Source organism: Sus scrofa, chromosome 17 (genome assembly GCF_000003025.6).
Source record: "Sus scrofa isolate TJ Tabasco breed Duroc chromosome 17, Sscrofa11.1, whole genome shotgun sequence".
Lineage (NCBI taxonomy): Eukaryota > Metazoa > Chordata > Mammalia > Artiodactyla > Suidae > Sus > Sus scrofa.
Genome location: NC_010459.5, coordinates 34,284,770 through 34,304,581, shown reverse-complemented (window position 1 = coordinate 34,304,581; position 19,812 = coordinate 34,284,770). Strand labels below are relative to the sequence as shown.

Below are 19,812 nucleotides of genomic sequence, written 5' to 3'. Positions count from 1 at the left end.
CCAGAGGCAGGTAGACAGGGCAGAGGCTGTGGCCATGACCCCAGCAATGGGCAGAGGGTCGGGAGGAAGGGAGGTGTGGGGGTGGCGTGGGGGAAGGGTAGAGGGGGAGGGGGCAGGTTGGGGAGCTTGATTCTGCTTCATTTCCCCCAAAGTTCTTTTTACCACCTCACATCTGTATTCATTCTTCTGTGTCTCTTCTGTGTCCACACTCAAATGTCACATCCACAAGGGGAGAGGCTTTGTTTTGTTCCCTAATATGTCTCCGACAACCTGGAAAGTGTCTGGAGCACAGAAGATGCCCTGGTAAATATTTCCTGAGTGAAGGACGAGCCGATGGGGTTGGCTGTGGGATGAGAGAGAAGAGTCCACAGTGATCCTATGTCTCCAGTATGGCCAGCACGTGGGGCATGGAGCTGGTTATCGATGGAGGAAGCACCAGGCCGGGGATGGGGACGGAGGGAGGGAGGCATCCAGTGGGCAGGCGAGGAGGTGCAACTGCTGCTTAGGGAGAAATGGAGCTGAGGACAGTGAGTCACGAACCATCAGCTTTCAGAATGACCATGAACGCGAACCCAGAGAGAAGGTATAGGCAGAGATGTGGGATCCAGGTGAGAACTCCAGGGAACAGCCTCATGGAAGGACAGATCACAGAAGAGGGGCTCACACAAGAGTCTGAAAAGGAGTGGTGGGGAGACACAGAGCCGTAATGACAGCTAGTGTGACATGTAATAATAGTGACAGGTACTGAGCACTTACTGTGTGCTGGTTACTGTAAGGACTTTACTTATTTATTTATTTTTGTCTTTTTTTAGGGCCATGGCATATGGAGGGGTCTAATTGGAGCTGTAGCCGCTGGCCTATGCCACAGCCACAGCAACGCGGGATCCTTAACCCACTGAGTGAGGCCAGGGATCAAACCCGCAACCTCATGGTTACTAGTTGGGTTCATTAACCACTGAACCAAGACGGGAACTCCTGTATTAAGTACTTTAAATTTAACCCTTGTGACATCTCTCCCCATGAAGTAGGTTCTATGTTCTATTGTTGTTTCTTCAACATTTGGAGAAACTGAGGGACAGAGGTCACTAGTGGTAATTTTTTTTTAGGGCTGTATCCGCGGCACATGGAGGTTCCCAGGCTAGGGGTAGAACTAGAGCTGCAGCTACTGGCCTACACCCCAGACGCAGCAACACCAGATCTAAGCCACAGCTTGCAGTCATGCCCAATCCTTAATCCACTGAGTGAGGCCAGGGATTGAACCCACATCCTCATGGACACTATGTCAGGTTCTTGACCCACTGAGCCACAATGGGAACTCCAAATGGTAAATATTAGAGTGAGCATTTGAACCCAGGTCTTATGCCAAAATCAATGCTCTTTTTCTGTGCTCGGCTGCCTCTCTTGGCAACAACAATGATGTCGAAGTTGGTAGTAATAGTAATTGTAATAATAACAGTGCTTATGATGAGGCTAGTGTATTGAAGGATCCCTGCATGTACCTGAGGTGGTACTGGGCTTCCCATCACCACGTGACATTCTACTATGATTTTTTTTCCAGGTATCTTGACACCCCTCATCAGCCCCTGCTCCAGGGAGGGAGGGGACGGGGGCAGGGCGAGGAGGCCCCCACTCACCCTGGCACTCCCGTGCGCTCTGCTGGGCCGTGGTGCCAGGCGGGCAGGTGGGCAGACACTTTCCCTTGTACAGGTAAAACCGCCTCTTGCACTGGATGCAGAAGTCCTGGCTGAAGCAGCTCTCACACGTGGCCCCACATTCTGCAATACAGCCAGGGCCACCCCTGGTCAGGGTGGCTGCCCGGGGAGGGGACCCTCTCGGACTGCCTGAGGGGGAAGGGCCTCTGAGGAACCCCAAGCTCTGTAGCACTGGGGTCTGGATTCAGTGTGTCCTTGGAGTCCCAGACTTTTCCAGGGTCAAACTGGGCTGCATTCAAAAACTCCCTTTCTCATTTGAACTGAGGCTGTGTGGGAGGCAGGTGACACGTCCGAGGGAACATGTTTATTTTGATTCTATTTCTCATTTGTGTTGAGGCTCAGAGACAGCAAGGAACTTGCCCGAAGTCACACAGAACCTGGGCTGGGAGTGAAGACTCCCTACTCCATTTCCATCAAAGTTCAGAGATGGTCATCCCTTGCCCAGGTCACAGTGAAAGCTACTTAGGAGTAAGGACTCCTTTCCCCATTAAGCTAGGTCCAGAGAGGGTGAGTAACATGCCCAAGGCCACACAGCAAACCAGGGTAGAAGTGAAGTTTCCCTGCCCCTCTACTGCTGAGCCCAGAGACGGCAATGACCTGCTTCGGGCTTCAGAGCCAGCCTGAAAGCAAGCAAGCATCTCGGGGTCCAGGCTCAGGAATATAGCATGTTCTCTGTGGCTGTGTTGGCTGAGAGGTGAGATGTGGGCCAGGGGTGCTCAGGAGCACAGTGCTAGCACAGGACAAGGGAGGGGCCACGTACTTTTGCACCTGTTGACCTCCTGGCCGCGGACGCCGAAGTAGCCGGGGGGACAGTCATGCACACACTTGCCGTACTGGCGGATCCCTTCCCGGCGGATGAACAGGAAGAGCCTCTGTTGGCAGGTGGAGCAGCCGTTCTCCTCTGAGCAGATGACACAGCCTGTGCAGTTGCCTCCTAGACCAGTGCCCACTGCCAGCCAGACCAGGGTGGAGGGTGGGGAAAGGGAGAGAGAGAGAGAGTCAAACCATATGTGTGAGCAGCTCAGACTGTCTCATTGGGATATTAACTGAGCACATGGGCCACCCAGACAAACAACTACATTACCCACACAACTATGGTTGTGTGGCCAAAATCTGGCCAGGAAGCAGGGTGTTCAACTTCTAGAAAGCTTAAAGACAGGGCCATGCCCTCGGTCATCCCCTCCTCCTTTCTCTAGTGTGGACTGTGAACACGATGGCTGGAGCACAAGCAGCTATTCTGGGTCAAGAGGTAGAAAACCATGTGTTAAAGATGGTGGAGAGATAAGATAAAAAGAGCTTGGGTCCCCGAGGAAAGTAGAATTGCTGTACTAGCCCTGACTGTCTGTGTAGATGATTATATGGGAGAGAAGTCAATATCCATTTTTTTAAACAAAACAGAGTCCTCTGTCATTCATGGACAGACTTAATCTTAACATGGTGTGTATCTTTGAGTGTATGTGGGGTGCACGTGCATATGGAGGTGGGAGCCCCTTCACCCCTCTGCTGCATTTCTGAACAGTACTCCATTTCTCCCTGCCGCCATCATCAAGGGCTCCCAACATCAAGTGCAGCAAGTGTAAGGACGAGATTTTTTGTTGTTCCAGAACTGGCACCCAAAGCTGGGAAGAAAGAGGTGGAAAATACCCCGGAAAGAGAGCCTAAGGCTCATAGGGAGTCTCTGCTGTCCTGGCCGCTGCCTGATTAAGCTGACCACCTGCAGAGGGACACTCAGAGGAGTTAGGAGCTGTCAGCCTGGGGAAGGGGAGTTGCTGTGCTTTCCCCTCTGTTCCCAACCCCCCAGACAAAGTGAGAGGAGATGCAGGGGTACCCCTCACATAGACAGGGTGCCCACAAAAAGGGATGACCAGCCTCTCATGCCCTGGTTGGACTTGCGCAGCAGCCTGCAGGTCTGCTCCTTCCTATACGTCTCTAAGCAGAGAAAAGAGATGAGGAGAGAGAAGGGCAACGCTGAGGGGGGAGGCAGCAGGAGAACCTGCACATCCTTCCTGGCAAGGGCCGCCCAGAAGTAGCCAGGCTTAGGTGCTAGTGCTGCTGCTTCACCCAAGAAGGCTGGCGGCTGGCAGGTCCCAGGCACAAGGCAGCAGGGGAGACCGTGGTGGGTGGGGGGCAGCTGGGGAGAGTCAGAAAGTGACTAGGTGTCATGAAGGGACAGGAAAAGACCAGGCAGCTTCTCAGAGGCAGTGATTATGGAAACATGAAGCTGTTTCATGGTTAGAGTCCATCACGGTCAGTAATGGACTCGTCTGAATCCATGGCCACCCAGCTGGGGACATTCTTGATTCTTCTGCCCCCCCTCCCCTGCCCAATTCCTACTGGGGCCCCATCCTCCTTTTAGAGGAATTCCTTGGAGAAGGCCAAATCCTGGTGCCCACCCCTGGAACAGAAACCCAGAAGGCCCAGCCTTTCTTCAAGTGGATGGACAGTGAGTGGGCACTGACCAAAACCTGGCCAATCAGATACGCACACCCATGACCCAAGTCCTGGGAGCAGGACACAAAGAGTGAGGAAATATGTGGCAACAACGTTCCAGTGGAGGCACAGCTGGCTCTGCCCAGGCCACCCCGGGGCCTTTCCATCTCCTCCCTCCCTCCCTCTCTGGGATGAGTCCTGCTGCTTCCCCAAGTCTGATCACCTGCTCCCTGGATCCTGTGGGCCCCCACATCCTGCAGATAACTCCCCTGGCTGTTGCTTACAACCCAGAACCCTGGCTGGTGGAGTGCGCTCATCCGGAGACATAGTAATTAAGGCCCCTGGGAAGAGAAACCGCCACGGGACAGCAGAGCAAAGGTTTGCGTTTCCAAAGCTGTAGACCTGATGGGGGCCTGACGGGAGAGGGACAGGATTCCCAGGCCCAGAGAAGCACATCAACTGAGAAGGGAACCCAGCCCAGACCTCCCACCTGATTGGCAAAAAATTTTAAACGCTGATGATACAAAGGGCTGGGATGGATGAGAGGAAACTTTCCCTTTATGCTCCTATTGAATGTACACTTTGAAGAAAAATCTAGCAGCATCTAGTAAATTTGAGGATGTGCCTTTTCTTTTTCCTTTTTTGTCCTATTAGGGCCACACCCACGGCATATGGAGGTTTCCAGGCTAGGGGTCGAATCGGAGCTACAGCTTCTGGCCTATGCCACAGCCATAGCAACGCAGGATTGGAGTCACATCTGCAACCCACACCCAGCTCACAGCAACACCAGATCCTTAACCCACTGAGTGAGGCCAGGGATCAAACCTGCATCCTCATAGATACTAGTCGGGTTCGTTACCACTGAGCCCCACAGGAACTCCAGGATGTGCCTTTTTTTTTCTTTCTTTTTTCCACACGCCCTCAGCATGTGGAAATTCCCAGGCCAAGGATCAAACCCACATCACAGCAGCAACCCCAGCCACAGCAGTGACAACAACCAGGTTCTTAACCCACTGAGCCATCAGGAAACTCCAAAGATGGGGCTTTTCTATACATAGCAATTTGGCTTCTGGTATAAACTCTAGACAGCAGTTCTCAGACTCATCAGATGCATCAGCATCTGCTAGAGGTCTTGTCGCAACACGGATCGGTGGGTTCCACCCTGCAGTGTCTGAGGTGGGGCCTGAGAATCTGCATTTCTAACAGGCTCCCAGGTGATCCTGATGCCACTGGTCCAGGGACCACACTTTGAGGACCACTGGCTTAGAGAAACTCTTGTGTATGTGCACAGAGACACATACAGAGATGTTTATTGCAGCATTATTTAATAGCAAACAAGAGCAAAAGATTAATCATCTATCAAAAGAATAGATAAACACACGGTATATCACAGCCACATACCGCATATATGACCCAGCCACGATACATGACTGAGATAGAGTCACAATTATCATCACAGATGTGTCTTAAAGACAATAGTGAAAGCAGAAAATGCAGTTGCACAATGAATCATATAGTAAGAAGCCACTTATATAAAGTTCAAAAGCCTGAAAAATACTCTAACATTTATGACACCTGAATTTGTATTAAGAGTAAAAGGACCGATAAACACTGAGTTCAGGATGGTGACACTCCTGAGGTGGCAAGTGGGGCAAAGCGTTCCAGAAGACTAAGCTCTTCCAACCTGTATCTGGGATATTTAATTTCTTAAAATTTGAAGCAAATATGAAACGGGCAAGATTTGATCAAATGGTTGGTGAGTACACAGATGTTCACTATATTTTTAATTCTTGCCTGTAAATTTGAAATACTTCACAATACAAATGTACTTAAAGAAAAAAGTGTTTATTTAGCCTCTGTTGTGTCCAGGAGGACTGGGGAAGGGGAGCAGAGGGGAGGATTAGGATCTTTCTACACCTACTCCTCCAAACTCCCATCCGTCTCCTCATCACTATGCTAGTCATTCCCTGTGTCCAATCTCGTTCTCCTCAGTAATGGAACCCTAATTTTTAGCAGAAGTCAAGTCATAAAGTATAGAGACTACATTTCCCAGGCTCCTTTGCAGCTGCGTGTGGGCATGTGTCTAAGTCCTGGCCAATGGGCTCTTAAGAGGGCGTGTCCTATACCACGCCCAGGAAACGCTTTTCAGAGGAAGGGCGGCTCTCTTCGCTTCTTCCTAACACCTGCTGGACTGCTGGCTTATAATAGCTGGAGCTACGGCAGATGCTGGGGGAAAAGGCACCTGAAAGAGAAAAAAGCACACTAACTCAGGACTGTCTGTCTCGGATTCCTTTATAGGACAGGGAGGAAAGTGTTGTCTATCTCGTTTAGACTACTTGGGGGCCTTTCTAACAGGTATGAGGACTACATAATGACTGGTGATGTAGGTGGGCACAGAGAGATGTCAGTGAAGACTAGAGAGCCCCTCCTCAGTGCCTCAGCACCACGTAAGCCCGCTGGCCCTGAGATGCGATCCCCACCAACAAAGGGCAAAGAGATTGGCTTGCAGTGATCTCTGCACCTGGCAGAATAGGATGTCAAATCGGAAATTATGTCTCATAACAGAAAAATAAAATATTTCCTGAAAACTGAATCTGTGGACTGAGACTCAGCCTGACAAGGTCATGGGTATTGTTGCCCTTTTTGCAGCTGAGGAAACAAGAGGCTCAAAGAGGTGAAATGACATGCCTAGCGTCCCCAAAATCAGTGGGGCAGGGACCCATGTCAGCCCCATGATGCCTCTTGAAATATTTGCTCAGGGCCTCCTCTGTGTCAGGCAGAGCCTGGGGCTGCAGGGGTGAGCCACACATGGCCCTGTCGTTCTGGGACCTCACAACCTGGTGGGAGAGCTGAAGCCCACAGAAGTAACTGTAATTGCAGCACAGGTGGTAACAAAGCAAAACTCTTACTAACGTCTCTCTCTCAGGAGGGCTTAGGGACCACTCAGCCTGACCCACGCAGCTTCACTGGGGAAGAAGGAGTGGTGCCTTCCCCGAGGTCAGGCAGCCAAACAGCGAAGGAGCCTCAATTAGAGCTAGTGCACTACTGTAGATGGAGAAAGGAATTGCACAGGAAGAAACTTTTAGGATGATGGAAATGTTCATTTTCTTGTTTGTGGTGATGGTTTCCAGGGTGTATAAATATGTCAAGATTTATCACATTGTAGACTTGATATGTGTAGTTCACTATAGGTCAATTATATTTCAATAAAGCTATTAAAAACAAACAGAAAAAAAACAGAACTAGTGCACTATTTGTAGAGTGATATTCCAACATGCAGCAGAAAAAAAGAACCAAACAAGGACCCTCTTCTCACCTCGAGTGGACAGGTGTGCGCAAGGCTCAACTAGCATCATTCATCCCCAGGTCTTTGAAGAGGTGGCTCTGCCTCTTGCTGCCTCCCGAACCCCAGCAATTGATAGGGTGCCCTCTAGTGCCTCTATGTTGTAATAGCACCTCTTTTGATTCTGATGGCCTCACTCAGCTATAGAGTTAACATCTCTCTAACTCATTAGAAAGAGTAATGCTCTTCCCTCCCACCTCCCCAAGGTCATGGGTGTAGAGACTTGAATGCGAATTTCATGAATAAGTGATTACAACTAGAGTTTGTACAGTGCTGCTTTAGAGCCAAACTTAATGGTTCTTAAAATTGACTGTACATAAGAATCTCCAGGAAAGCTTGGCCCAGGAATCTGCATTTAAACAAGGCCAAAATAAATGTAATTGGCACTTTGGAAGTTTCCTTCCTGCTCACAATCTCCTTTCCCGGAGAGCCAGACCCAGCAACTAAGCTTGGACTGTATGACCCGGTTCCCCACCCAGTGGTGGGCAGACTGCACCCGCTCATCCAGGCTGGGCCGATTAGACATCTCTCTTAAGAATTCCCACTGTGGGTTGACAGATAATGGTATAGGCTGATCCCCTGATCTAAGGACATCTGTAGGAGGACAGGGTGGACTGTTCCAGCGTACCTGTGTGAGAAGTTTGGTGGGCATTAGCTTCTGTGACCCCTCTCTTTGCTAACAGAGGCCCCATCCCTCCACACTCTCTGACTCTGAGGTTCACTTGGCACCATCTCCATCCAGATGCATTTACCCTGTGCTCAGGCCATCAGAGCATCCGGTCCCCTTAACTACAGTGATTGGTTCAGACACCGGCGCATGTTTCAACAAGAGCTAGTCTTAGGATTATGTGTGTGTGTGTGTGTGTGTGTGTGTGTGTGTGTGTGTGTGTGTGTGTGTGTGTGTTTACTCTCTATTTTGATTTGGGAAGATGTAGACCAGAGCTAGTGGGTGATGCATGAGCATCCCCAAAAGGAGGCCATGTAAGAGATGTCTATGAGCTTTGATCCACCCTGGGAAGGTCCACAAAATCTCTTCTTTTCTCAAGCCACTTTGAGTAAGGTTTTCTGTCACTTGCAACCAAAGACTCCTGGCTAATACAGAAGCAGAGAGAGATAAACAAATCGGATGCAGAGAGAGGAAAAACGCCACCAGAAACCTCATGGGCCCCAGAGGGTCAGACAGTTTCTGACCATCTCCCAAGCCTAGGTCTTCATCCCTGAAGGCTTGGCTCACCCCGTAGCTCCAAAACAAGTCCCTTGTTCGCTTGAGCTAGCTCTCCTCCTGTCAGCTTACAATCACGACAGTGCAGCTCAACAGAGAAATGGAGCCCAATGGATCACGATGGAGCAGCTCTGCTTCAGCAAGGTTGATGGGACTGAAGCACTGCCCACCCAGCCTGACCACCATGGCATGCTCTGGGGCCCTGATTCTAGGGAGCACATGCTGAAAAACCCTGGCTCCTTCTACACCTCAGCCGGATGCTGGCCTCTCCCAGCTCTGATGTACTTTTGTAGCTGAAAGTATCAGAGCTCTGACTGCAACCTCCCTGAGTTTTCCTGAAGCATCAGAGGGGGTGGCACCCCATGTGATTCTCCTTAATAACTCTCTCCCATAATCAAACCCTCCTCCTCCATCCAAAATGCCAGTTGGCCCAAAAAATATGGCCTTGCGTTGCTTCAGCAGCTGACAGGGCACGGAGGGACATCTGAGTCATTGTGTCGTTCCCCAAGCACCCAGAGGATGAGTTGAGACTCGGATGTCCATTTATGGAGAATGAGAGTTTATAGCATTGGGGTTGGCAGTTTACAAAGGGATGCTGGCTCATAAAAACTCTGATCATTGTACAACTATAAATGTAATAAAATTCACTGAGTAATAAAAAAAACTCTCTGAACATGCACATTAGTCCCGAGTTGAATGATCCATTCATCTGTCCGTCCATTCATTCAACAGATAGTTACTGAGCCTCTGTATGAGGTCCAGCACTAGGGGCTCCATGGTTATGAAATAAGGGCAGCAGCTGTGTGCTTACAGGTAAAGTACTTTAACTCTCTGGGCCTCAGTTATTCCAGCTGTAAAAGGGGATGATATGCTTGTCTTGCAGTGTTGTTGTGATGAAAGGAGATGGTACCTAGAGAACTCTTAGCTCAGAGAATGGCAGCAGACACTTGATACAATGGTGCTCTTGTTATTGAATTGTTTTCTGCACTCAAATATCTAAGGATGTGTGTTATGATGGAGATGCCCAGGTTCAAATCCTGGCTCCACCACCTACTGAGTGACCTTGGAAAACTACCTTCATCCCTGTGGAACTCAGTTTCCCCATCTGAAAAACTGGCATAGGAGTTCCCATTGTAGCTCAGTGGGTTAAGAACTCAACTTAGTGTCCATGAGGTTGTGTGTTCAATCCCTCGCCTCACCCAGTGGGTTAAGGATCTGGCATTGCCGCAAGCTGCGGTGCAGGTTGCCGATGTGGCTCGGATCTGGTGTTGCTGTGGCTGTGGTTTAAGCCTCAGCCGCAGCTCCGATTTGACCCCTAGCCTCGGGACTTGCCTATGCCACAGATTCAGTCATAAAAAGAAAAAAGATTAAAAAAAAAAGAAAAGAAAAATACTGTTGCAGAACTCCTACTCTCACGAGCTTTGTTATGAGTGCACGCAAACAAACCAGCCTGGCACGAAGTGCCTGGCACGTAGTAGGGGCTTCCCCATAAACGTACGTTCCTTTCCTGTTCCTCACCGTCATGACACACAGTGGGGTCATCAACCCCCATTTGGACCGTCCTCCCCTTTCACAGGGGAGCAGACGGAGGCCAGAGGCATTGGTGGATGCCAGCCAACAACCACCATCTCCAGGGAAATGGTCTTTCCCCCTCAGGATGGTGAAGGGCTCAGGGCACAGACAGGAGGAGGCAGCCTTGGTCTTGGGTGAAGGGCAGCTTATTCTTTCCACTGGGATCAAACCACCTGGGCTCTTTGAAACGAGGGTGCCCAGCCTCGGGGTCGCCCACATCCTAAGAATGATGAACCCCTTGTTGGGAGAGGAGTCAGTGGTTCTGTGTTGGCAAGGGATCTCTGTATCTTGCCATTTATGGATTTGAGTAGGTTCAGGGGCATCTCTGCGTTATCATACCTCCTACCCCCCTCCTTTCTGCAGCGCGTTCCTTGAGGGGAATCAAAGGCACAAGGTGACATTGAGGACCCTGAACACTATCTGTTCTCCCCAGACAGCCTCATCTCCCCCGCAGCCCACAAGGAGGCTGCCACTGAAAAATACCAAATACCCAAGCCAAGAACACCAGCCACACATTGAAAAACAAACCAACCACACAACAACGACAAAAAAAAAAAAAAAAAAAAAAAGACTAATTTGCCAATATTTAAAGAAATCAGCTTTCACCTAAGAACCTGGAATTTGGACTTCTCTGGAAATGGTGATAAACACCAGGCCTGCACTGGATGGAGTTCCCCAGACGGGGCATCTGCTTTCCGGTTTGCCACGGGCCCCGCCCCTCCTGAATATTCCCTGTCACTGAGGGCAAAGATCAGCCACCATTTTTGTTTTGTTTTGTTTTTTGCTTTTTAGAGCTTCATCTGTGGCATATGGAAGTTCCCAGGCTAGGGGTCCAATCAGAGCTGCCACTGCCAGCTTATGCCACAGACATAGCAATACCAGATCTGAGCCACATCTGCAGCCTACACCACAGCTCATGACAATGCCAGATCCTTAACCCACTGAGAGAGGCCAGGGATCGATCCCACATCCTTATGGATACTCGTCAGGTTTGTAACAGGAACTTCCCAGCTGCCATGTTTTATCCCCCTCAAGCTAATATTTACCCTACACTCCATTCATTCACACATAAGGCAATGCAGGAGTTCCTGCTATGGCACAGTGGGCTAAGAATCTGACTGCAACAGCTCCAGTCACTGTAGAAGTGTGGGTTCAATCTCCAGCCTGGTGCCATGGGTTAAAGGGTCCAGCATTGTGGCAGCTGTGGCTCAGATCCAATTCCTGGCTCAGGAACTTCCATATGCCCTGGATGCAGCCCTTAAAAAGAAAAGAAGTGGGGGGGGAGAAAAAAAAAAAAAAAAGGCAATACAGAGCAGGAGTTCCAAAACTTGAGCATGCATCAAATTCATCTGGAGGGCTTGTTTTGTTTTGTTTTGTTTTGGCCATGCCTGCTACATGTGGAAGTTCCCGGGCTAGGGACTGAACCCGTGCCATAGCAGTGACTTGAGCCACAGCAGACCGTGCCAGATCCTTAACCCGCTGCACCATCAGGGAACTCCCGACCAGGAGCGCTTGTCGACACGCAGATGGCTGGGCCTCCCCCCAGAGCTGCTGATTCAGTATGTCTGGGCCAGGCCTGAGCCTCCGCCCTGCCAGCAAGTTCCCAATTTAAGAGCACAATAAGGGTGAGAGCCAGACTGCTTGGGTTCAGATCCCAGCATTGCCCCTTCTCCTTGCCCATGTGACCTCGAACTAGTGCCTTCACCTCTCTGTGCTTCAGTTTTCCCGCGTGTGAACTAGGAATCATACCAGCCACCCTTACAGTTGGCCTGCACAGGCACTTAGCAAGGGTCTCGCCACCCGCCACGCCTCCAGTGGCGTGTGCCATCTTGGACTTGCTTTGGCAGTCGGTGCAGAACTTCTCATGTGATGTCAACATTTTGGGGGCAGAGTTTCCTCATAATTGGGGTGTGCCCAGGGAAGTGTGTCTTGCATGAGAACATCGTGTGTCATGGGGGACTAGAGGATTTAACACAGCTGTCCGGAAGGACTCCCCGGGGGTGAGGAGGATGGGGAAGAAGAAAAAGAGACCATTCCCGCTCCGCCAGCGCCTCAAGGCAGTGCGATGTGAGGAGGACCGGGCCTGCCCCGAGCCCTGCTCAGCCCTGGAGAAGGATCCAGAACCATGCAAGGGGCCCCACGCAGAGACTGACGGGCAGCACAGCCTCCGATCCCTGCCTGGCAGTGGGGGAGGCATGTCACCGATGACCAGAGGAAATAAACAACATCTGGGCTCCCGTCTGCCTGCTCAGATGGCCACATATGGGAGGCAGTCACTGTCCCTGGAGGCAGGCTCAGAGGACCCCCAGGCACATTCCTGCCTCGGGGGCAGATTGCACCATCCCCAGCAAGGCATGGGCCCAGGGGGATGACTCCTGGTTGGGAGACTCCCCGGGGGGTATGGGGATGCTGAGATGATCTCAGCTTTGCAGTACGACAAACCACCATTTTCTGGCTGGGTGATCTCAGGCGAGCGGCTTCTGAACCTCAGTCTCCTCCTCCGCAAATTGGGGACCACAGCAGCGACTGCCACCCAGGCCTTTGTGAGTTCATGCATGCAAAGTACTGAGCGCCGCTCACACGCAGAGGAAGGAGCACTATTTTATTTTTTATGTTTTTGCTTTTTAGGGCCACACCCGCGGCATATGGAGGTTCCCAGGCCAGGGGTAGAGTTGGAGCTGCAGCTGCTGGCCTACGCCACAGCCACAGAAATGCCAGATCCAAGCCAAATCTGTGACCCACACCACAGCTCATGGCAATACTGCGTCCTTAACCCACTGAGTGAGCCCAGGGATCAAACCCGCATCCTCATGGATCTTGGGTTCGTAACCTGCTGAGCCACAATGGAAACTCCCTTATTTTATTTTTTTAATTTAATGTAGTTAATTTCTTTATGGCTGCCCCTGCGGCATATGGAAGTTCCTGGGCCAGGGAGTGAATTTGAGCTGTAGCTGCCAACTACACCACAGCTACAGCAATGGTGGATCCTTTAACCCACTGTACTGAGCCAGGGATTGAACCCTAACCTCTGCAGCAACCTGAGCCACTGCAGTTGGATTCTTTTTTTTTTTTTTTTTTTTTTTTGGCTTTTGTCTTTTTAGGGCTGCACCCACAGTACATGGAGGCTCCCAGGCCAGGGGCTCAATCAGAGCCACAGCTGCTGGCCACAGCCACAGCCACAGAAATGCCAGATCCAAGCCAAATCTGTGACCTACGCCACAGCTCATGGCAACGCCGGATGCTTAACCCACTGAGTGAGGCCAGGGATCAAACCCACAACTCCATGGTTCCCACTCGGACCTGTCTCCGCTGTGCCACGATGGGAACCCCTGCAGTGGGATTCTTAACCCACTGTGCCACAGCGGGAACTCTGAGCATGATTTTATTACTGGATTCATAGGAGATGCATGGGAGACACCCCAAGGTGCTCTCTTGAGGGCTGGAGCCAGCTAGGCTCACTCTCCTTCACATTCCCACAGCCCTGCATGTTGTACATGCCCACCTGCCCTTCTTTCTTTCTCTTTCTTTTTAGGGCAGCACCTGTGGCCTATGGAGGTTCCCATACTAGTGGTCAAGGTGGAGCTGCAGCTGCCGGTCTACACCACAGCCACAGCAACGCCATAGCTGAGCCATGTCTGCGACCTACACCATAGCTCACAGCAACATTGGATCCTTCACACACTGAGTGAGGCCAGGGATCGAACCTGCGTCCTCACGGACACTATGTGGGGTTCTTAACCCGCTGAGCCACAATGAGAACTCCGATGCCCAACATTTCTTAAATGAGTGAATGATGGCTCACAAACCGTCCTCCTTCTGATCTAGCCACCTTGGCCTCATCCTTGCAGCTCCTGCTGTCTAGTTGGGAGGACCAGGCTCTTACACTTGAAAGAAAGCTGTCTGCTCACAGAGCTCAGAGCCAAGGACCCAGGCAGCCAGGGGCTGGGCTCAGACTGGAGCCATTGGGGTTGGTTTTCTGGAGAGGCAGATGTGGGGACAGGAGCAGGACTAGTTTGTGTAGGAGGAAGAAAGGTTTCTCAGAGAGGTGACTTATAGAAGTTGGTGGCAGGGAGGGAACTTGGGCAAGGGGCAGGCTGCAAATCCCGGCTAAGGTGTCAGTACTCGACACCAAGGGGTTAATGGGTGGGAACTTTGAGCTATAATAATAATAGGCGCACATCCAAAATGGAATCTTTTTATTCCATCCCCCCCCACCCCAAACCTGCCTCTCTTGTCCCTTTGGGTCAGTGGTCTCTACTCATGGTCAAAAATCTGGGAGTCAGCTCCCTCTTCCCTTTCCTTCCGGGTCTCACACGTGATCTATCAGAAATCTGTCTGCACCAGCACCTCCCAATTGTCACTCCTTCTGATCTAGCCACCTTGGCCTCATCCTTGCAGCTCCTCAAACATGCCAAGACCACTCCCACCTCAGGGCCTTTGCACTTGCCCTTCCCTCTGCCTGAAATGCCCTTCCCACACTCATTCCCAGGGCTCACCCCCTCAGGTCTCTGCTGGAATGTCCTGTTCCCTGTGGGACCGCCCTGACCCCCTCACCTGAGGCAGCACCCATCCTTGCATCCTGTCTCGTCCTGCTTTGCTCTTGGGTATTTATCCTCACCCAACATGCAACATATTTGTTTGGTTTGGTTTTTTCTTTTTAGGGTTGCACCTGGAGCATATGGAAGTTCCCAGGCTAGGGGTCAAACTGGATCTGCAGCTGAGGATGCAGCCACAGCAATGCAGGATCGAGGCCACATCTGAGACCTATGCTGAAGCTTGCGGCAACGCCTGATCCTTAGCCCACTGAACGGTGCCAGGAATCAAACCCACGTCCTCATGGACACTATGTGGGGTTCTTAACCCACTGAGCCACCATGGGAACTCCTGTTTGAGGTGTTTTGTTTTGTTGTTTTTGTCTTTTTTTCCTAGGGCTGCACCCGCGGCATATGGAGGTTCCCAGGCTAGGGATCTAATTGGAGCTGTAGCCTCTGGCCTACACTCACAGCCACAGCAACGCCAGATCCGAGCCGCGTCTGTGACCTACACCACAGCTCATGGCAATGCTGGACCCTTAACCCATGGAGCAAGGCCAGGGATCGAACCTGCAACCTCGTGGTTCCTGGTCAGATTCTTAACCACTGAGCCATGACAGGAACTCCCTGTTTGAGTTTTTTGATGTCTCTGACCCACCACTGAAAGGTGAGCTCTAGGAAGGCAGGGATAAACCACAGCACCCTGCTCAGGCTCTTCAGCGCCTTGCTTTGCTGGCTTAAGTTATCCTGGTGGATACTGCACATCGCTGTCTCATTCTCTTTTTATAGCTGCTTACCATTCCGTGTAGAGATGCTGCGAAACACATTTAGGCACTATCATCATACCCATTTCAGAGAAGAGGAAACTGAGGTCCAGGGCAGTGTGGCTGCTTGCCCGAGGTCACTTAGTAAGAGGTATACTGGATAGGGAGACCCAGGCAGTGTGACTGCAGAACCTGAAGGGTTAATCTCAAGGTCACTCAGCCTCCTGGCTGCCAGTGTAGCCCCATGCCTCTTTTAATCCTCCACACAGAATAAGGGCTCCTCTTGCTAAGGCCCAGGGCTGTGCTAAGGCCATTGCCTCCTTCGATGTCCATTTGACCTTGACCGAGACAGGAAAATAGCCAAACAGTGGCAATACAGGTTGTCCCAGGACTGACCCCCCTCCTCCTCTTCTGTACCTCTCATTCATTCTCCCTCATCCTGCAGAGCAGATCCGTACATGTCTGTTCAATCAGGGGGTGAAATGCCTGTTTCTCTGTCCTGTGAGTCCCCTCTAAACTCTCATTTCCTTGTCACCCATCTGGGCCTGGGAGGCTCCTGCTTGAAATCCACACAGAATCCTTTGCAGACACAGGCTTCCCTGAGCAGGGGGCGGGAGGGCAGGGTTCACATCCACTTCTGTTGTCTCCCAGCCAGTGGTGATCCTGGGATTTAAATGCACAGCAGAATCACTGCCACCTTTCCATAGATGCTGTTGGTTTATTGTTGGTGATGTGCCTGGTTTCACATGTGAACGAACTCTAGTGATCTTGTGTGATCTTCAGAATCCGCCCTATGAGGTCCGCCAGGACTTCCCAAACTCTAATGAGCACACAAAGTGTCCAGGGATCTTGGGTTCAAAAGTGGATTTTGATGCTATAGGTCTGGGGTGGGGCCTGAGGTTCTGCTTTTCTACAAATCTCCCTGGAGATGCTGATGGTGTTGGGCCCCCAGACCACATTTTAAGAAGCGAGGGAGTTCCCATTGTGGCTCAGCAGTAATAAACCCGACTAGTATCCGTGAAGACAAGGGTTCGATCCCTGGCCTCGATCAGTGGGTTAAGAATCTGGCATTGCTGTGAGCTGCGGGGTAGGTTGCAGATGAGGCTGGGATCCGGGGTTGCCGTGGTTGTGGCGTAAACCAGCAGCTGCAGCTCTGATTAGACCCCTAGCCTGGGAACGTCCACATGCCGCAGGTGCAGCCCTAAAAAGACAGGAAAAAAAAAAAAAGAAGAAGAAGAAGAAGAAGCAAGGAGACAGGTGTTGTTACTTTTCCTCATCTTACCGAGGAGGGAAACCAAGGCTTGAAGGCCAACAACTGTAAGTGGCAGAGCTAGACAGCGTCCCCAAATTCTACTGTGTCACAGTGCCTGGCCTTGATGGCCTGAGGATGGATGAGAGGTCAGGGTGATATTTAGAAGGGGCAGCTTGACTCCTCTTATACCACTCACAGGAGGAGTATTTTCCTATGTGGCCCAAGGTGGGGACAGTCCGTGGCCAGCCCAGCATGGCTGGAAGGGGAGGGGCTGGGTTTGCTTGTGCCTGAGCATGTGTGTGCCTCTGGGACAGTGGCAGGTGTGTGCTGATGCCCCCGTGTAAAGGGTTCCAGTGCCCAGGGGTTGAAGCATGGCAAGGCCTTGCCCGCACTGCCCCTGCCCAGCCCTCCTGCCAGGGCTTCCTCCCCCATCAACCCAAATTGCCACTTTCCCATCTCTTAGCAACCCACGCTGGACCCTCTTCAGATGCTGTCTGCCCTCCACTAGCCCTTCATGAAAGGCAGTCATATCTGCGTTCCTGGTGGGAGCTCTGGGGACCCTGAGCCACCTCCAGAAATCAGCGCTTTTTTTAACAAAAAGAATTATTACCGGATTCCTCATCATCCAGTGAGCTGCACAGGGACGGGGTGGGTGGTAGGAGCAGCGGCGGAGACCAAGGTCAGGGGAGGCAGGCACACCCTCTAGGGGCTTCCCCAGGACCCGTGTCCCCAGAGCTTGGCACGACGCTATCCATGAACAGAATTGTCACCAAGCTGCCCTGAGTGGGTACCTGTCGCCAAATCCGTCTGTGGAACTGGCACAAAATTCCCTCGTATGTGAAAGGGTCATGATATTGTCAGGTACGTGATATGGTGGAAGGAACTGTCTCACAACTGTCCCCATGTAAAACTGTCACAAGTGTTGAGTATGTGTGGTTGCCATTCTTTGGGAAAAATATGGAGAGGACAGATCCTTTTCTTTTTGTGCAGAGGAACAGGGTTGCTGTGTATGTGTGTGGCCTTGAACAAGCTGCCAAAGTCCTCTGTGCCTCAGTTTCTTCTTCCGTGCCAAGTTTACAGGGCTATTTTGAGGATCAAGTGCATGATGCTCACAACAGTGCCTGCACATAGTAGGCGCTCAAAAGGTCTGGCTACATCCACCCCCACTCACCCCACAAATGGAATCTCCTTGAGGCAGGTGCTTCTGGCTTGCTTGTGGCTGTAGGGCTGGTACCTGGTACACAGCAGGTGCTCAATGAAAACTTGTGGGCTGGGGACTGGATTCAGATAAGTCCTGGCTCTGCCCACAGTGGGGCCATCTGGCTGTGTGGCCTCAGGCAGGTCTCTCGCCTCTCTGATCCTCTCTGAGCCCGCCATGGGTGCTAAAAGGACCCTAAGAGCTGGGTATAAAATGCCCAGCAGTACAGGGGGCAGGAAATACTGGCTGTTAATTCCTCCCCTCCCTCCCTCCCCCTGACCCAGGGAGTTCATGGTTCCTGGGCTCCTTGTGGCTGTGGGGGCCTCTTGTGGCTCTTGGGAGGCTATGAAGGCTTCAGCTTTGGCCCTGTGGGAAGACCCTGCAGCAGTTAGGACCTGGCAGGACATGTCCAGCTAATCTGGAGACCCAATACCACATCTAGGGGGAGCACCCAGACCAGGAGCCCCGCCATAAGCCCCAGGGAGGGTGAGTCCCAGGATCCCACAGAAGGTGGGGGAACTTCCTGAGAGGAAATGAGAGCCCATGGTTCCTAGGATGCACACGATTGCGAGGTGCCAGGTTTTGCCATTTGCTCCACAAACTACTTGCTTCCCCCCGCGTGCTGAAGACCCGCCATGAGCAGAGTGCGGGGCTAAGAGCTGGGGGCTTCCAGGGACTCAGGCTCACTGTGTGACTTTTTTTTTGGCCTTTTCTAGGGCCACTCGCGCAGCATGTGGAGGTTCCCAGGCTAGGGGTCTAATCAGAGCTGTAGCCGCCGGCCTACACCACAGCCACAGCAACTCCGGATCCAAGCGGCGTCTGCAACCTACACCACAGCTCACGGCAATGCCAGATCCTTAACTCACTGAGCAAGGCCAGGGATCAAACCCACAACCTCATGGTTCCTAGTTGGATTCGTTAACCACTGCGCCACAACGGGAACTCCACTGTGTGACCTTTGGCAATGTACCTCATCGCGCCAGGCCTCCATTTTCCCAGCAGAAAAAACAGGGATTGGTTGGGATTTTTTTTTTTTTTTTTTTTTTTTGGTCTTTTTAGGGCCACACCCACGACATATGGAAGTTCCCAGGCCGGGAGTCGAATCAGAGCTGTAGCTGCTGGCCACAGCCACAGCCACAGCAACGCCAAATCCAAGCTGTGTTTGTGACCTACACCACAGCTCATGGCAATGCCAGATCTTAAGGCCAGGGATCTAACCCACACCCACACGGATACTAGGTGGGTTCGTTACGGATAAACCACGATGGGAAATCCTTAGGGATTGGTCTTGATAAAGGGCTTTCAAACTTTTCTCGTCCAAGGAAGCTTTCTTTTTCCCAAGATGGGATGTGATGTGGGAACCCAATTAACAGGGCAGGTGAGAGCTGAGGGGCTTTGGCGGAGGCCTGTGGGGGGTGAGCAGAAGGATCTGGAGCCAACGCTCTTGGTGCCCTTTGCCCACTTCCAGGGGTGTCCCCTGACAGCATGGATAGTCTCTAACGACCTTCAAGCCCCAAAGTCCCACCACGTGAATGCAGTGGAGAGGCAGGGTAGCCTCATGGAGCAGTTAAGTCGGCCTCTGCAAGCAGACAGCCTGGATGCAAATCCTAACCTAAGCCTCAGTTTCCCCATCTGTAAAATGGGCATATCCATTGTCCTTATGTGCTGCTGTGAAGGTTCAGTAAGTTGGTGCGTCTGACATGCTCAGTATAGGGTTTGGTAGATGGGGGGGTACAGTGGGGTACCCGTGAGCAGTGTGGAGCTCTTTCAAGACCAGACTCTGTTGC

General features: G+C 51.6%; 1 protein-coding gene across 1 annotated transcript in view; it reads right to left on the bottom strand.

Annotated features, from left to right (window-relative positions):
• RSPO4 (R-spondin 4) overlaps positions 1–19,812 on the bottom strand; it is a 41,372-nt gene that overhangs the window by 5,492 nt on the left and 16,068 nt on the right. The window contains exons 2-3 of the mRNA XM_003134364.4: positions 2,473–2,661; positions 1,635–1,775 (exon numbers count right to left, since the gene is read on the bottom strand). Of these exons, the coding sequence (XP_003134412.2) occupies positions 1,635–1,775; positions 2,473–2,661 (330 nt within the window). The remainder of the gene's footprint in view (positions 1–1,634; positions 1,776–2,472; positions 2,662–19,812) is intronic.